This window comes from Pelmatolapia mariae, linkage group LG7 (genome assembly GCF_036321145.2).
Source record: "Pelmatolapia mariae isolate MD_Pm_ZW linkage group LG7, Pm_UMD_F_2, whole genome shotgun sequence".
In the NCBI taxonomy this organism is placed as follows: Eukaryota; Metazoa; Chordata; class Actinopteri; order Cichliformes; family Cichlidae; genus Pelmatolapia; species Pelmatolapia mariae.
The window spans coordinates 46,575,974-46,595,053 of record NC_086233.1 but is presented as its reverse complement, the minus strand read 5'-3'; the positions used below and the strand labels follow the sequence as shown (position 1 = coordinate 46,595,053).

Below are 19,080 nucleotides of genomic sequence, written 5' to 3'. Positions count from 1 at the left end.
AAAGGTGTTTGAAATAGCAGCAAACTGCTCATTAACTAAGTGGGCTCGGAAAATGAGAGCAAGCAAAGTTCATAGTAATTCATTGTGATGAGTAATGGGAACTGCTTTAGGACTGATAGTGTTTTGGTATCATCTTTTGTAAGATCTCTATCTAAAAATACCAAGAAAAAAATGTAACCGCGTTTTTTACAAACAGGACAAAATTTACCATGAGCTAAATATGTTCTTGCATAATCATTGACATCAATAATAAAGTGACAGATGCTGCGAGATAAATTCAGTCACGAGCAGTTTCTGGGGCAAGATCAGAATAGTTTTTTGGGGGGGAGGGGGAAAGTTTCACACAATGAAACACTTCTGAGAATCCAGATAACGCTTACACTTTTTCCTAAATGTGTTAAGTAACCGTTATGGGCAATTCTCTCTGTGTGTATACAGTTGACGTTGCCCACACGGTGCGTCATTAGATGTGTTTTATTTGCGGGGGTATAGATCTTTATCCCCAGAGAAGATGCAGAGTAATGGCTCAGAAAACTGGGTCCACTTAGTTGGACATCTGTTGGCCAAATGTAAACAACCAGAGATCGGGTCAAGTCCCACTACAGGCCCAGCAGCATCTAAAAACAACCCAGTCGCACAGCAACTTTGGAATCCAGCACAAATGGTAACCCATGCAGCAAAGCAGGTCCTGATGGCAAGTCAGGTCTAAAAGAGAGAGAGAGAGGGGGGGAGAGAGCGCAGCTTTGCACTCAGCGTGTGGGAATCCTGCTTACCACGTTGCACGTAAGCAGGCTGGTATGTGCTGCTGCAGATCTGCTCAGGGTTCAGCGTGGGCGGCCTGAGAAACTGTTATTACTTTTCCTCGGTGGATGCCCTTTATTAAAATCTCATATACACGTATTCACTTCGGTTTGAATAAAGTAAGAAAACGTAACTGTCTCTTTCTTCACCTAACGATGTATGATCCAGGTGAGAGACGAATGATCAGCCTGCCACACCAGGAGTCATGGATTATCATTACAGGGAGGGCACACTGTTTGTTTCCAAGCAGAGTTTACTCACAGGGTAATGTCACTCAGTGGAAACAACAGATTTGTGAAAACCACTATTGCAAAGTCATTGTTTTTCTACACGCTATTAGTTCAAGTGCTTATCCTAGTGGTAAGTAGGATGGGCAGTTATAGTTTGTCCATTAGCTTGATAAAAACATATTTTTGTAGGAGCTGTTTGGCTTGGACCTATGTGTCTTATATCTACTGGCCTGGGGACGCCTTATCCCTGCAAACGACCTAAACTAATGATTTCCATTAAGAGGAGTTCAAGGAAGTCTTTCTGCACTTAAAAGATTGTGGACTCACTCAGCTAATGAGAAAAAAATAGAAAAAACTAGAACATCACTGATGCAGCTCATCTGGCACATGATCCATTATAATTTACAGGTTATTATAATGTGTGAAATACAGAAAGCAGTGATAAGTTTTCCTATCATTGGCTGGCTGTATTGCACAAACTAATGAGAATTCAAATCCACTGAGAATGACAAATATGACCCTGACCTCGAGGGTGATCATTGTGCATAAGTTTGATTAAATCCTGACTCATAATGTAGCATGCCTAGCGATTCTTGTAGATTATTGACAGATGGATGGATGACGGACGTCTTCCCAGCTCATTAGTCCTTCGGGTGGATGAGCTGAAAATTAAATCATGATTTCAGAAAAATCATTCAAATATTTGTGTTTAGGTCAAAGAGGAACATATAAATAAGATTCCTAAATGGTCACCTGATTAATCTTTATACACAATGATTAGACCTAATTAAAATAAAATAATAAAAATACTATAAAAGTAAAATGTATATGTATATACATATAAATGTAATAAAATAATAATAATAAAAACCTAATAAATACATAACTGACCTATTAAATTATGGTGGCTGTCTTGATGCACGTTGCAACAGTAGCTTTAGTAGTAGCAGTCATCCTTAACTCTGCTGCTCTCACACTGAGAGGAGGGGTCATCCTGCGAGGACGTGAACCTGGAGAAGGTGGTGGTGTTGGAGGCCTCAGAGTGGTCGTGGAATGAGTTTAAAAAAATCAGGCGATAGAGGTTAAATTATCATAGCTGGCTTAGCAGATGATCACATGGAGCTGTTTAAAACTGAAGGAAGCATTGACAACTCTTGGAGCACAAAAATCATCATCTCATCTCATCTACTTATAATCTGGGCAGGGAAACATTTTTTCCCCATTTCCTTTCTTTATGCTTGGTTAAACTATAAAGGTGTAGTCTTATGTTTACCATACAGATGTGCTATCAGATAGCGGTAATGATTTTCCCATTTAACACTCAGTATCCAGTTTAAAATCCATTCACATTAATGTGTCCTGGATGACATAGATCAAGTAGCTCTTGAGCTCATATGACCAGGATGTGGTAGCACAAAAACTACTGGGAACCCATTAAGATATCACATTGCCACAGAAAAAAGAAAACCATTTTGGTGTCACTCATCTTAGCAGGGCTCTCATGTTGCCCTTTAAAAGCACTAAAACCTTCCTGGAAGTTCAGCAGCATTAGAGCCCTGCTTGGTTGTCCACCCGCAGCTATTAGGACATTAAAACTTTGGCTGGCTTCCCAGTATCTGCACATCCCCCTTTTGCCTGCTTGTCCACCTCCTTGCAATTAGTGGTACTGAGCAGCATCATGACACTAGAAGGCAGATTTAAAAGAAGTGGCAGTGAGAATTTTCTATATCGTCACTTATTTTACATTCCTTGTGTGGTGTACCCACTTTGACATTCCCCACTTCATAATTGGAACAAATGTGATCTGCTCCTGTCATTCAGTCTGGCATTTTTTTACTGCATATGTTAGATAGATTTAGTTTGCCTTCAGTCAGTGCTGATTAAGACTTACCCAGCAAAAATAAGTGTGCAATCTGGGAAAGGAAAAAAAAGCTGATTTTTTATTACCTTTTTTTTTTTGCTCGTGTTTGGTGGTAAAATTAAAAATACATAACTCAACTTTGGTTAATATATGCTGAGCATCAGCGAGAAGTCATAGATTAAAGTGGGAGAAATGAGGTGTTGAGGAACATCAAATGATACCACTTCACATCGAGCAGAATACGTCACACAGATTCCCCTGGCGGCCGATGAATCACTTGGCACCGACTTAGAGCAGCACCTCATGCCAGCAACCTCCCACTCACTCAAGGCTGGTAGCTTACTGGGCCAGCTGAGCTTAGCCATGGGTAGAGTGGTCTAGGTGAGGTGGCATCTGTCAGCCTATTCAACATATACTTGACTCACCAGCCTTTGTAACACTGCCTCTTACAGTCAGTCACCAGTGACTCAGCGTTATAGCCCAGTCTAGTAAACGCCACCTCCGCCACTCGAGCAGTCTGTCTGTTACATCAGATCGGTCATAGGTAAGCATGCCCGACATCTGCACTTAAACACCTGCTGTGCTGCCTGCACAGGACACTCAGATAGACCCAGAAGGCTACAACAGAATTTCACATTTTTTCACATTTTTTTTTCTGTCAGTGTGATCAAAGCCTACCTCTGTCTCCTGAATATTCACGTCCATCTTTGAACTCACTGGTTCCCTTTTTCTGAGGTAATAATGTAATTGTACATTATGAAATTATTCCTGGCCTGTCTGTCCACAGAGCAGCATGCCAAGACCTTGTCCAATTAAAGCAACACACTCCATGTGGTGTGAGTTAATTAACATCATAGATGCTACAAAGACAGCCAGACGCACAGACAGTTCTGCTAAAAGGGAAAGAGAAGAAGAGCAGGTTTAGCTCTTTGAAAGTCGTGCAGTGACGTCTGGCACTGCCAAAAGCAAGATGGGGTTGGTGCAACTTTCTGTGTTTATTTTTGTGCTTGTGTTTGTGATCTTTTATTAGACGTGTTTTCACACATTTACTTTGCATTTTCTCTAAAGTGCAGTCAAGTATCCTTCAAGAACCAAAAGCACTCTGTGTCACACTGCTGATAAAAGAATATTTCTGTGTCCCTACAAGGATGGAGGGTAAATCACTGCTAAGGTGTGGAAAGTGGAATTTTTTCTTTTCCCATTAAAGTGCAGTTGTATTGTTTGGGCAGCAGAAATTATTTTCAGTTGGTGGATGTGATTCATAGAGCTGTGGTGGGCTTAGAGTCTTAACAAGAATTACAGACTTGTAAAATATTCCTGTGAAGCTGGCTGCTTTTTGAAAAGCAGAGCTGGCCCATTTTATTAGTTTTTGTGTTTTCTGGCCTTGAGCTCATTTTCAAGCCAATATGTTGTTATATAAAGATCAGTGTGGACCATGAAACACAGAGCACATACTGAGGCAATTTTATCCATGAAGCTAAAAGTATTAAGTGTTGAGTCTGAGTCTCTGTTGTCCGGGATCCTGCCAGTTTTTCCCAAACAACTTTTGTGGCTACTCTGGAATTTGATGATACAGACATGTGCACTCTGGGCTATAAATTGGCTTTTTTGGAGAGGATAAAGCAACAATATATCCACAATGTATCAACCATTTTCATTCTGTGGGCTCCAGTTCTATGATATCTTTAAAATATGTAAGCATGTTTGCTATCCTAAATACCATCTTCTTCACTCGCTAGTTTTTTCCATTGTTTTAAATCATCTCATGGCTTTCATCAGTGGTTGTCGTGTGAGAGTTACCAAGGATAAAGTCTGGTTGTTACCACGTGACCTGAGTATGTAAATTTAGTCATGTGATAACAGGTGGATAATAGCTTATATTTAAAATCAGTGCTTTTCTCTATTTTCTCCTAAAGCCAGGTTTTAGTCCTGAGATGACCTCTGTTTCCCAGACAGTTAGAGTTATGTTCCTCTGGCATTCAGTCAGTGTCTAGCCACTTAACCAATGCAATGAAAACTGGAAACCACAGCCAAAGGAAAGCTAGATGTGGTTACATCATCCAGCACCAACAGCCATTCTGTATGAAACTGCCTTAGATTGTGTTTGGTGCAGTTGTGACTGGCACTGCACTTTCAGGTCTGAAAACTGAAGCCAGCATGGGAGTTTACTGAATCATTTCTAATGGCCAGCAGGGTGCTGGAAAGAAAAAAGGCTGAGAAAATGATCCTACCGCTCTTTTGATTTCATAGACAGTGTATAAAAGATGGGCACAGCTTTCTAGTGTGAAATGCAAAGCCGGTGTGGAAGCGCCTTTAACCTGCATTTTATTGTAAAGGCCAATTGTAAAGGCTGATTTCCAAAATTTGCCCGGTTATGGAGAACTCTAAATGGGAAAATGCTAACTGAACTCAGTTTACGGCATTGACCATAAGTTTTAATTGACTAAAAATACTGTAAATACTGCTATTTAGAATAAAAAAGGAGGCTAATGCGACATAATCTTTTTGCAGGTATCTCTCATGTCAGACAAGTTGCTATCTGAAACTGCTAGTATGCAGTTTCCTTCGGTTTCAGATCTCCTTATCACATCCTGTTTGAAAACACCATGTTGATGATGGCCAAAGGACTTAGCTTGAGGCTTACCACACAAAAATTAATATATGGTTGAAAGCTTCAGAAAAAAACGTATGTCAGTAAAAAATGCCTGTAATTCTATATGTTACAAGCTTAAGAATGAACCCTGATGCTTTATGTCTTTTTTGTCTCTTCTGGCAGAATGATGCTGTGAGTGGATAAACAGAAGAGTAGCAACACCTGGTTTCCTTACATGGTACAGAGGAGATGTTCCCCAGTCACCCCTCTCTGGACCACAAACACAGCATCACTGGTGGGCTAGCCATACTGTAGTAGCTAGAAGTGACTACTGCCCCCTTTCTAATGAGCACAAAATACCCACAGACTAACAGAATCAGGCGAAACAGCTGAAGAAAGCCTGGAAAGCCACACAGACGAATGTATCGCTGCTTCTACAGAAGGGAGAGATGGATGCATTTATCTGCTTATAGGGTTTAACTGATTCCCTAAAGTATCTGCCAAGGCCTGGAGTACCCCAAACAAATCCAAGATGAACTGGATAAACTGTACCCGCAAGTGAGAAAGCTTGCCTATTTAAAGAAAAAAAAGGAGAAAAAAAGCTTATTTCTAGATATAACATGTTTATTAAACTGCTGTGTCACTTTGTGTTCAGTAGCAGTTAGACACAGTTGTGGGTTATCTATTTGGTGATTTATTTATGTGAACTAGTCAGAGAAAATATATGAGTGGCTAACAATCTGATTATGTAATGGCTTAGGTTGATGCTGAGCATCTCACTTAGAGTAGAATGTTTTTGTTACCTACTGAAACCAGACAAAATGCCTCTGCAGCCACGGTGAAAAACAAACATCTTATACAAAATGTTTTTGGTCTCCTTTCTGCAAAACAAGCGATTTCTTGAAACAGTGTCGGAAAAGGACGTAAGGCCATAAAAATAAACTGCCAAAACTTCAAACATGAGGGTTTTCCATCTTCACACAAACATTAATGAGGATCAGGGATGCCTTCATAACAGCCACAGTCTTTATGCTAATTTACACATATCCGTATCCCTTGGCAAAGAGCCTAAAGACCTGAGTGAAACCCTTACTTATCAAATTACGAGTTTGTGACAGTTTTCTATAACATCACCCACTGACCTATTTGACCTTCCTTGTTATTAGGGCTGCCTGAGATCAGCTTCATTAGCAATATGACGCAAAATAATATCCATTAGTTTCTTTATACGAAGTGCTCCAAATTCCACATTGGTAACAGGCAACTGTAAGTAACTAGCCATAACAGAAAATGTTTCCAAAAGAAGTATCAGTAAACCCCTTTCACTGTCAGCAATAATGTACAGAAGCTTAACCAGAGGATCACATGGTATGTAAAAATCAGAGTCAGCTAAATGAGCAATGGGTAATCACTGAGGTGTATCACAGAATTTTTGGCTCAGTTTGCATTTAATAAGAAGGTGATGTCAATTAAATGGAGATATACTATTTCTGGATAATGAACTCATTTTTTTTTTGTCAGCTCTGTAAGAAAAAAGACATGATTATCTCTTACTAAAAGAAACTCTTGCACACTTTTTACATTAACACTCAGTGTATTTCATAGCAAAAACTGTCAATTATTATTTCAAACCGCCACCAGTATGGTATTTATTTATTTAAATCTTTGTTTTATTTATCCCTCAGATCTAAAACCAGTGAAATAATTATTTGATCCCCTGCTGAAATGAACAGTTTCTAATTTTTATAGTAGTTTCATTTTAACAGAATCTCAACCAAAAATCCATAAAACAAAGACACATTAAATAAAAGTTAATAAATTGATTTGCACCTCATTGAGTGAAATAAGTATTTCATTTGTGCAAAACATGACTTAGTGTTTGCTTTTGCACACATCTCAGGAGGGATTCTGGTCCACTCTTCTTTACAGAAACTATAAATCCTTTAAGGTTTCTTGGCTGCCAGTTTACAACTCTAAGTTCGTCTCCCTCCACAGATTTTCTAGGATTGAAATCGGGAGATTAGCTAGGCCACCACCTTAAGGGGCTTCTTCAGTATGTTTTGGGTTACTGGACCCATCCACAGTCTATCTTCTGGCTCTTAAGTGGCCAGTGGACTGTTGTTGTTGCATCCATTGACCTCAGTGTGGTGAAGTCATCCCGCACCCTTAGTGGAAACAATGTTTCCACCTTTGTGCTTGACTGTGGGGATGGTAATGTTTGGGTCATACTCAGCTTACATACACAGGGGGTCAAGTTGATGCCAAAGAGCTTGATTTTGGTTTCATCTGACCACAGCACTTTCTCCCAAGCCTTCTCTGAATCATTTAGATGTTCACTGGCAAAGACGGACCTGTACATGTGCCTTCTTGAGCAGGGAGACTTTGCGGGCACTGCGCGCTACCAATGGTGTTTTTGATGATTGTGGTCCCAACTGCCTTCAGATCAATAACAAGCTCCTCCCGGGAAGTTTTGGGCTGATTCACCACCTTTGACATGATTATCCTCACTTCATGAGACAAGATCTTGCATTGAGCTCGAGATGGAGGGACATGTTGTTCCGTGCACATCTACAATATCGTCCTTGACATTCTTGGACATCTCTTTGGTCTTACCTATGGTCACGGTGAGGTTGAAATGGAAGAAACTGATTGTGTGGACTCGTGTGCTGGGCACACAGCCAATTTGTGGGATCAAACATTTATTTCACTCAAAGGCATGCAAATATATTTATAACTTTTATGTGATTTGTTTTTTTTCTGGATTTTAAATTCAGAAAGAAATGAATTCAGGAAAGGAGAAAATAATTATTTCCCCTATGTGTGGGATTTTGGATTGACAAAAAAGTGAAACAATTATTACACTGCTTCAGAGATGGTTGCAACTAAAGATTTGATTTAATTATTGATGAATCTGCCTGTTGCTTTGTCAACAGATGAATGAATCGCTTGGTTTGTGTTTCAGAGAAAAAAGTGGAAAAAAATAAGTAAATTTAGCAATCAGTATTTAAGAATCACAGGAAGATGGAAACTGAAGGAAGGAAGATGAAAACTGGGGAATGTTGGTCATTTTTACAAAATTAATCAATAAATCAACTGGTTATTAGAGTAGGAAAAAGTTGACTGTTTTACCTCTCATAGTCTAGGTAAAGTTGTTACCCAAAGCTGCTGAGATCTACTTTCTTGGCTATCCATAAATGCTGTCCTTTGTGTTTGGGGAAAAGCATGCAAAGCAGCTGCAGCGGTGCCAGTTTTTATATGAGTGACAGTGTGTGACGACCAGGTGGACAGAAGGTAGGTACAGTGGGGGGGTTGGTGGGTATAGGGGTGTGTGTGGGTAGGGGGTTGTCTGTTCCAGTCTTGCATCTGGTAGTCTGGCAGCTGCTGAGCTTATACATGGAGCACTTTGCATGTGCGCTGAAAGCTAACAGGACATACTGTTAATCATTAAGAGTTGGCTGACTCAACACAAATACACCAACAGAAACACAAAAAAGCCAGCTATTAGACTTGTCTGTTGCCTCCATTTTTCCATCTCTCTGTTTCATGAAGTTTAAGTGGAACCTAACAGAACTGTGGTCAAGTGCTGTAAGTGGGGCCTGCTAGCATCATCCTCAGTTATCAGCAATAATATTCAAATTTGTAGAGTTGTTAGAGCAAGTTAATCCCCATTTCAATAGCTAAAGTTTAATTGTGCGCGCGCGTGTGTGTGTGTGTGTGTGTGTGTGTGTGTGTGTGTGTGTGTGTGTGTGTGTGTGTGTGTGTGTGTGCGCGTGCGCGTGCGTGCGTGCGTCCCAGCAAGCTTGTGCCATCGCTTTTAGGAGCAGAGAAGCAGGATGAGTCCAAGTAAAATAATTGGCCTGGAGATCAGCAGTGGTTCAAAATTACACTCTCTTGCTGTCTCCCTCGAGCTGCCTTTCTATTCCCAGAGTGTGAACAGCAGTAGCAAACAGGGCAGGAGAGATTTTTAATTAGTCCCCAACGCTGGATAAGTGGGGAAAAAATCAGATACGTTCGAGAACATGTCGCTTTCAGGGCTCTGTGCTGTGTTTTGACCTGTAATAAGGAACAGGACATTTGTTCTTATCACCAATAATGTAATACAGTAGTCGTACCCAGGGAATTTTAAAAAGCTTCATTTTGCCTCTGACAAGCAGTAGCAGGGTCACAAATGGATTCCCTCAAGAGACATATACGAGGAATCTCTCCTCTCTTTTCTTATCATTTTTAATGTTTTGTGATGTTTTCTGTTTTGTTGAAAACAGTCTTGACTCTGGCCTGATGTGATGTGGTACTGTAAATCGTATCAGCTCAACCCTCTTCCCATGTCAAAAAAAAATTATATATGAAGTAATATTTACAGTAAAAAAAAAGGATGGGAAGAAGGAAGCACATAGCTGTTTCAATCTGTCCAGGTTGTCATGGTAACAGTTGCCTTACAGTTGAATACCCACCTGTACAAAGAAGCTTTGTAGTGGCTGATACCTCACTTTTTGGGTGTGGTGGTGGTGGTGGTGATGATGACGATAATGTGCACCACGTTCTGTCTATGTATTTACTACTAGATAGAACGAGCAGTACCGTTTTTAGTTCGATTGCTATTGCACTTGTTGACTTTGTATTGTCACGACAGGGAGAAATAAAGTTTTATCTTTTCCAGTGTGTTTAAATGCCTTTGTGTCAAGTGCTCTTTGGGGGGGGGGGGAGGAGCTGGTTTATTTTAATAACCTTGGAAGCAGTGGTTCTCAAACTGTGGGTGTGCACCAGCTGTGGAAGACAGAGCCACTGATGGTGGGGCTCAGAGAACCAGGAGAAAAATGTGAAGTGAAATTAAGCTAAATGAATATGTTTAATGAATGAAGATATGGGAAACACACACACTTGTTTCATATCTTATTGAGGACATCTAATTGACATAATGCTTTCTCTAGCCTACCATCAAAAATGAATGCGTAATCCTAACCCTTAGCCTAAAGCTAACCATAACCTAATTGTAACCCTGAGAGGAAAAACAACACTTTGAGTCTCAAAAATGCCTTCAAACTCATGGGGACAGGCATTTTGTCCCCATAAGTATAGTAGCATTCCAGTTTTTGGTCCTCACAAAGATGTATAAACATAAACACACACACACACACCAACAGAGGCCATTTCATTAGGTACACCTCGCTAAAAAAAATAAATGGCCTACCTTTTATCTTTTGAGCTACCTGGAAAATAGTCCTCATATTGGATACTGGTCCATGTTGACATAGTCTGTCATGATGTGAGATCCATGATGTGAATCTCCTGTTCTATCACATCCCAAAGGTCTTCTGTTAGCCTGAGAGCTCGTGACTGTGGAGGATGATTGAACTCATTGTCATGTTCAAGAAGAGTGAGATGACTAGAACTTTGGGACATGGTGCATTATCCTTTCCATAAAAAGACGGGTACACTGTGTTCATAAAGGGATGGACATGATCAGCAGCAATAATCAGGTAGGCTGTGGTGTTTAAATGATGCTCAGTTGATACTAAGCTGTCCCCTACACCATACAACCACCACCAGTCTGAAGCATTGACACAAGGTATGATTGATCCATGTTTTCATGTTCTTCACACCAAATTCTGACGATACCATCTGGAAGTCTTTGTCTTTTGGGGTTTTTTGTTGTTCTTTTGGGTGTTTTGGCTCAGTGGGTTAATCCATACAAAGTTTTGAGAAGCACTGCGGGAACGGGAGCTCCTATGTAAGCCTGAAGAAAAGGGTATCAGAAATTTTGTCTGAATATGTCAATAAAAATGCTGTGGAGTTTGGGTTTCTTTTTAAATTCATTTAACTTTCTCTTAGTCACTAGATAATTTGTTTTAAATTCCCTATCTTCTGGACTCACATTTAATAATTTATCCATTTTCTATTTTTCCTCACCACATTTCAATTTTCTGGCAACCCTGCCTTCTGCCAGCTGCACTGACAACTGTTGTTAGCATATTTTATTCAAGCTGGCTAGATAGTTAATTATGATTAGCTCCATCATCCACACACTGAAATGAAAATGAAAGAATAGAAAAAAAGAGGAGAGGTTTTATATATGCATTAGCTAATAATTTAGACTTACACAAGCTAATGGATTGGAAAATGTTGTGACTAGACAAAGTCTGGGGAACAAACAAAAAAAACTTCTGTCTCTTAAAAAAGGTGAATGGAGGTTTTTTTTTTATTATTATTATTTCACTGATAACCTTTTACCATCTTTTTTTTTCAACTTTTGGGTTTCATAATCTTTAGGATGAACTTTTTTTTTTAACAGCCAGCCAATAAACTATGACACGATGCATTCAGCCTAAAGGCAGTGACCTTTTCAAGCTGCCGGAGTCACAGCCACACCTGGCCGACGGGGAAACATCATTAAAGGAATGAGCTGATGGTGAAAAACTAAGGCAAAGACAGGCAGCGACAGACAATGTCAGGGCTCAGCACCCCACTTCAAATCAGACACCTGCTGCTCCTTGCCTTTAACAAAGACCCCAGCAACCAGGAAGTTTGTTATCACATTGTCAAGGTCCCTTTGAGCTCTCCTAATAAGGTCTGACTTGTACTTCTGTACCAACCCTCATGCACCTCTGCCAGTCATCCTGCAACATTCAGCTCTTGAGACCATTTCATACTGTCATCTTTTCTTCACTCGATCCATCTATGTCCTCTGCCTTCCTGTATGCCAGTAACCAACAATCTTCCCATCTGCACATATTAAACCAATTGCTAGCATCCATCACCATTTAAAAGCCATTGTCTGGATTTCCACATCCTGCTGTTATTGAGGAGCCCAAGATACATCCTGCCAACATTTATCTATTAAAACTCCATTAGATCTGCACTCTCCAATGCCCTATCTGCTCACACCGGATCTTCTGTAATGCTGCCCCATATTAAGATCCATCTGTAGCAGATATTAATGTGACTATTAATGGTATCCTAGCTTTCATGAGCACTCATGTTATACTGGAAATGGCACCAAACTACTGTAACAGAGGACCTTACAGCAACAGAATGAAGTATGAGTTGGATTTATTTGTGTATAGTACGATTCTGTAATTGTTTTAAATTAAAGCAATAAATGAAAACCAATTACATTTTCTCCCTTTATTGAATATCATTGTTTAGTAAAATAAGATACAAATAAAATTATTCATATTGTTATGTTTTTTTCACAGAATGTGATGTTGAAATGATCGTGCTTTTGGTAGAAGTGCTGCTTAGGAATGTTCACCTGGTTTACTGAGCAGAAAAACTATGTTATGTTTAGAAGTAAGGCAGCGCGCACAGGCATACAGAATCTGGTCACATTTCAAAATAAGAGACCCAGTGCAGGCTAAATGTTACATCTTTGAAATGCTACCGCTGTGATTTGAAGGTCTGCAAAGGACAAGCTAACCCCTAGCTGGAAAATGAAATGTCACAGACATGCACTGGTGTACATCCATCCATCTCTAAAAGCTCATCTTTTCAGATTTTGGTGAATCTATAATGTTTCCTCAGAGCTAGATGCTGACCGATAGCCATGGTGTATAGAGAGAGCCATTTAATCGAGATATCCTAGAAGAATTCATTAACCAAAACAATTTTGTTGGACTAACAGTCAAAAGTTTGATTGAGACTAAATTGTAACTATGGACTAATGAGGCTAATCCCTTTTGACTAGCACGAACTCAGTCTTCTGCATTAGTAGCAGTCAAGTTCAGATTTTTATTTGTTTTTAAAGGGTTTTTTAAAATTATTTTGACAGCCCGTGGTTTTTTATGTTATTTTGCTATGTTTTAAATGATGTCACTAAATGAGATCTCACCCAGTGACCCTGCACAGAACATGTTCATTATGTTAACAAATACACATCTATTTGGATTACCTCACCACTCTTGGAAGGCATACAGCAATGTTAACATAGCTATGAAATCAGAAGTGACAGTAATTAAGTGAATCCACCCAAAACTGACATGGCTAAACCTAAATACCAGTACCAACAAGATCTGCAGCAGCAATGTAAGACACTTGATGATGTCAATAGCAGTACACATTGATAGTAAGAGCGATGATACTGTGAAATTGATGCTCTGCTGTAAAGATGTACTGATATGTTGCTATAAAGGAAATATGAAATAAAAATGTGACAATCTGTGACAAAAACCTTACCCAGATCTCCGTGAATCCAATTTTACAGTCATACAATTGTGCAAAAAGCCTGTATCCAGCCATTCATACATCACAAAAGCAACAACAAAACCTACTGCAATGATTCACTGCCAGTGAGCCCTGAAAACAAAAGCAAGTGTGCACAGGATCCAGTACTCAAATCCAAGCACTGGAATTTGAGCACTATAAAAATTAACAGCATGAATTAAAGTGCAACAGCCAAACATCAACCATTAAAAAAAACCATACTGTCACAGTCAGCCTACACTTCAAGAACTTGATTTACAATTAATATCATATGGTACCACAGATGGTGGAGCAGCAATAAAGAAAAAAAAAACACAAAAAAGAGAAAGTCAGTAGGCACCAAAAATACATCAAATAGATCTGACAGAAAAATAAAAGAGTCTCCTAGTTTATTGATATCCCAAGCACAGAAACTAAACAGTGCCAACACATAGTTTATCTACGCACACAAGTGACATCTTGCCTTTGTGAATAAAGCAACAACTTTTATCAAAAGAAATTGTAAGAAATAGCTATTTAAAAGAAATAACAAAATAAAAAAGGACAATGACAATTGAAGGAACAAGTATTGGCTAGCAGCTTTAAGCACCTTTGAGGTTATTAACATAAACGTGTAATCAGCCAACTGCAGCTTTGAAACTCAGTGTAGCCATGGTGAACAGAATAGGGCAGAAAGGGGATTTAATAGGTTATTGTTGTTGGTGATAAATGAGATGGTCTGGGCATTTAGAAAATGCTGATCTGCTGGGATTTTCCCACTGAGGAGAATGGTCAGGAAATGTAAATTATCTAATGAGGGGCAGTACCACGGACAAAAATACCTTGCTGATGCCAGAGTTCAGAGGAGAATGTCCAGACTGCTTTGAGATAACAGGGAAAAAATCAGTACCACAGTAACAAAAATAACTACTCAAAACAATCAGAATCAGAATCAGAATCAGAATACTTTATTCTGATTATATTTAAACTGATTATACAATGCAAAGTATGCAGAAGTGCTCGGAAAACACAGCGTCTCAAACCTTGAAGCAGATGGGCTACAGCAGAAGAAGACCATGCCGAGTCCACTCCCATCAGACAAGAACAGGAAACGGGTTGCAGTTTGCACAGGCTCACCAGAATTGGACAATAGAATTGGAAAAATGGTGCCTTGTCTGATGAGTCCCAATTTGTCCTGTGACATTTGAAGTCGGTATGGACAGCATAAAATCATGTTTCCATTGTTTCTTTGTGTCAGGAGTTCAGGCTGGTGATGGTCTAATGGTGTGGGGATATTTTCTTGGCACACATTTTCTTCTTATTACCAACTGACCATCATTTAATCACCATAATGTACCCAGGTTTTGTTGCTGACCATGTCCATCCCTTTATGACCAGAGTGTACCCAGCTTCTAAAGTCACAAAGGTTAAATGATCTCAAACTGCTTTCTTGAGCATGACAGTGATTTCACTGTAAATGGCCTCCACAGTCACAATATCTCAATCTAACAGAGGACACTTAACAGGAGTTTCATTTTAGTCAGTTGTGAAGTCAAATGCCAGCGGCCCAATCTGGTACCCACTAAGTGAATGGATTTGCAGGGAATTTTATTTGATTAACTCTAAGCTATATTATGAATACCTAAACATTAATTTCCAATGCATTTTGGATTTTCTAAAAATCTAGAAGTCTTTCCACTTCACAATAGTCTGTTCTTTTTTGGTCGTCCTATCTAGATGACACTAAAATAGTTGTAAAAAACAAAAAAACAGAACATGAAATAAATAACACTAAACGAAGGCTCTAAGAGGTAGTTTTGTATGGCTCTCTGCACCAAAACAGCCAATTATAACGCAATAGAATGAAAACTGCAGGAAAGACATAATGTGACAGATACCTGGAGGAAAAGAAAAAATCCATAATAATGGATTTGAAATATAGTGGAGTGCCTCATTGTGTTGCGGTTATTTCACATATCTTTTTAAAATAATTAATTTGAACGTTTATTTGATAATAAATGCTGATTTTCATTATTAAGTGTCTGTAGAGAGTAAAATTGTCTTCAGAAACAACTTAAACTGTGACTTATACTTCTAAAAAATATCACGGCAGATGATACTGCAGCAGCTCGCGTGTTGCATCAGTACATTGTGCGGATCGATGACTGTTTCCAGTACAGCTCTCCTACTATAGAGTTGCAACAGATGCTCGATACTCTTGCTTGAAGGTAGCTGAGTCTTAATCTCACCCAGACTTCTGCACTATACCATACCGAGCCTGCTGACTGGCCGACTGATGGTTGTAAAGAACCTGTAAAGAAGTCACTTTTTATCTTACATGTTCAAAATAAGCATACTTGCTATATAGTCTAGAAATTCTGCATTACTTTTGGTAAAGTTTGCTTTAATTATGCAAATAATTTGATATGAAAAAAGAAGAAATGAAAAGTTGTAAGGATTTGATTTTCACTACTAGTTCTTTTCCCTGTAGATTTTCTGTGATGTCTTGCGTGTCTCTCTGTCCCTCAGTGACCTCCCACTTGAAAAGATATCCGTGTTTGGTATTAGCTGCTAAAGCCCCGGCTCACTATAAATAATGAGGACAGGTCAGATTCAGAGGACAAGTTTACCCCAAGAGAATCAGTGGTTTTGGAGCATTGAAAATGAGGGTAAACAAAACTTTATTTAAATCAGTTTTCATTATACAGTCACAGGCACCAAATAGGAAGTGTAGATATTCAGTCCAATTTATTTTCAGCAAAACAAGAAGATCACTCTTGGGAGAAAATAATGTGATCTGCTTTTTTGGGGGAAAATTCAAGTTGCCACCGATTTTAATAGAGCAACCCGCTGTGAGGATCGTGTATGAAATGGCCTGAATTTTATGAAATATTTGAAGATGAGAAACAGGGACAATACTTTGCTTTTGCAATAACTTTTAAAAAACATGTTATAAAATGCATAAAACCTGATCATAAACTAACACCTTTTTTTAGTAAGTGGATGATTGCAAAAAGACATGCACTTAGAAAACCACAGGGGGTCTTGTTTTTATTGAAACTACCGAACTGTAATTTTCACGTACACCTCTTCAGCTGCCTCCAGCTCTACTTTTAAAATGTATTCCTCCTTAAAAGATTCTTGACTGTAGTGGCACACATGTAGTGCTTGTTATCTTATAACAGTGTTGAAGACTGTGTATGTGTGGAGAAACTGAAATCGCGGGACGTAGAAGACGTTTTCACTGGCACTCAGAAGAGTCCTGTGACTTAGTGTGAAGTTGGGCTCTCAGCAGTTCAACCAAAACAACATAAGAGCTGGCCTTAGACCTCTCTCCAATCTAAGCTGCTCCAGCTCCACATCACTTGAAATTACTCTGGAAACAAAGGCTGACAGCTAAAGGGTTCTTTTGTTCCTCTGCTCGCCTCTCACTGACACTCAACCTTGATTCACATCGGACAGTTTGGCTGCTTGAGTTCAGTTTTAAAGTAGATCTTTGATAACAGTCTTGCTATCATCATTCAGTTTAACAAAACCTTTAAATGCGACCCGCCTTTTATTTTTGACAGTAGTCCGCCACAAATGAAAAGCCTGTTTTTGTCTAACCTGCTGCGAGAAATAGGACAACAGATTTTTAATTACAACTATTATCGCATTGACTACATGCTGTACATGCCCTGCCTGGGTAAAAGTTTGTTTGTACTGTAAAATATCAGTACTAAATTAAATATTTTCAGCACGATAAAGAGATTAAATTAACATAAAAAAAGGTATCTTTCTCTCTTTGTTAAGATTGATGCTCTTAGCACACAGGTGTCAGTAGCCAACAATGCTATTTATGCCCTGGCGGGGACACATTTCTAAAAAGCCTTTTTGGCAATAAAGGCCAACATTATGAAAAGGTCTCTTTTAACCCATTGTCATAATTTGAGGCCTAAAGGCATGCAGGGTAATCTGTGACTATAAATGGTCCATACGTGTGCATGTGAGAGTGTGTTTTTCTCTCTCTGTGTGTGTTAGCGCTGTGGGACGTGTTCATGGTGTACAGGCCTCTAACCCATCGGCTGGGATGGGCTCCAGCCTCTGAAATAAACAGGAAAAGGATGGAGGGATGGATGGATGGATGAGCAGAGGTTTATCTTGTACTTTTCCCTTTATTATTATATAATTGATATCACAGTGATGGCCTGCCCTAAAGTTTAGTTGTTCTTTCTTATCACACGCCCCCTTGTGCATTCACTCCCGTGTTTCTTTGCTTGTATCTATGCATTTTTTTTGGGGGGGGGGGGGGGGGGTCTTCTGAGTTTGCTAGTTTATTTTTGTCACCTCTGTTGTACCTTTGTATACATACACAAAGATATATAAATACTGTATATGCATACACACTGTACTCTCCACAGTATTAAAATATGCGATGCTGACATACCTTTTTTCTTATTGTCAGCTCTGACAAGTTGTCTCCATTCCTTTTATATAACATATGACACTCTGACTCTCAGAATATGTATTTTGAGTTCATAACAAACTCTTTGTTTTAAGAAGAAAATGCTCATGCATTGTTTGACTGTTTATTTCTATCATGATGTGTTTTAGCATATTAAAGAGATACCATATGGCCACATTAACAAGGTTCCAATCTTGGGAGTCTCAAATGTCTTTATTTTTGAGCCATACACACCTCTCCAGAAAGCTGTCGCCTCTTCCTTAGCCAACATAAACATACATAAATATATGTAACAACAGGAGAATAACAACCGTCATATTTTTTTTCTGAAAAAACTGATTCTGCTTTGTTGGCTCTGTTCCCCTATTCATGCAGGGAGAGATGCATCTGTTCAATGTGACAAGGGAGGCAGATATTACTCATGTTTCCTGTCAACATTTTGGATGGACCGCGACAACTATTCGTCTCCAGGGTTTCTAGGCATGGAGATGGCATTTGTTTTCTTCACGATCAGTTTATTAGAAATCTTCCGCTGTGGTGACTCCAGGCAGTAATATGTCTCAGCAGTTTAAAAAACAGCATTAAATGATTTCTACAATATTCTTACCCCTCACCTAACTCAGGGGGTATAAATTATGTATTTCTATTTCCCATTATATAGAACCTTTCTTTTTATGGAGGCAATGCCATTGACGCGCTTTCCTAATGGAAGAAAAAGGCCCTGTTGTTGGATCAGAACAGGTTTAATCCCCTTGACGTTTATCCTAGAATTTATCCTTGTTTGTTCGGATGGATTAGAAACTGGTGTCAGACTAAGCTGTGGCCTTTCGCTGATATGCATACAGTGGCTAAAACATATTAATCCTCTCCGACTTTCACTCAGGTTGTTTGTGTCACAACAATCATCACAATAGCCTGGCAAAGAAACCAAAAAGGGCAAACAAGCTCAAAAAGTGACACTGTGACTTTTTAAAAC

At 39.2% G+C, this 19,080-nt stretch overlaps 1 protein-coding gene across 1 annotated transcript in view; it reads left to right on the top strand.

The window, feature by feature from the left end:
• Positions 1–8,785, top strand: part of shisal1b (shisa like 1b) — a 36,614-nt gene extending 27,829 nt beyond the window's left edge. Inside the window, exon 5 of the mRNA XM_063481005.1 lies at positions 5,669–8,785. Coding sequence (XP_063337075.1) covers position 5,669 — 1 coding nt within the window. The 3' untranslated portion in view covers positions 5,670–8,785. The remainder of the gene's footprint in view (positions 1–5,668) is intronic.
• Positions 8,786–19,080: the final 10,295 nt, after the last annotated feature.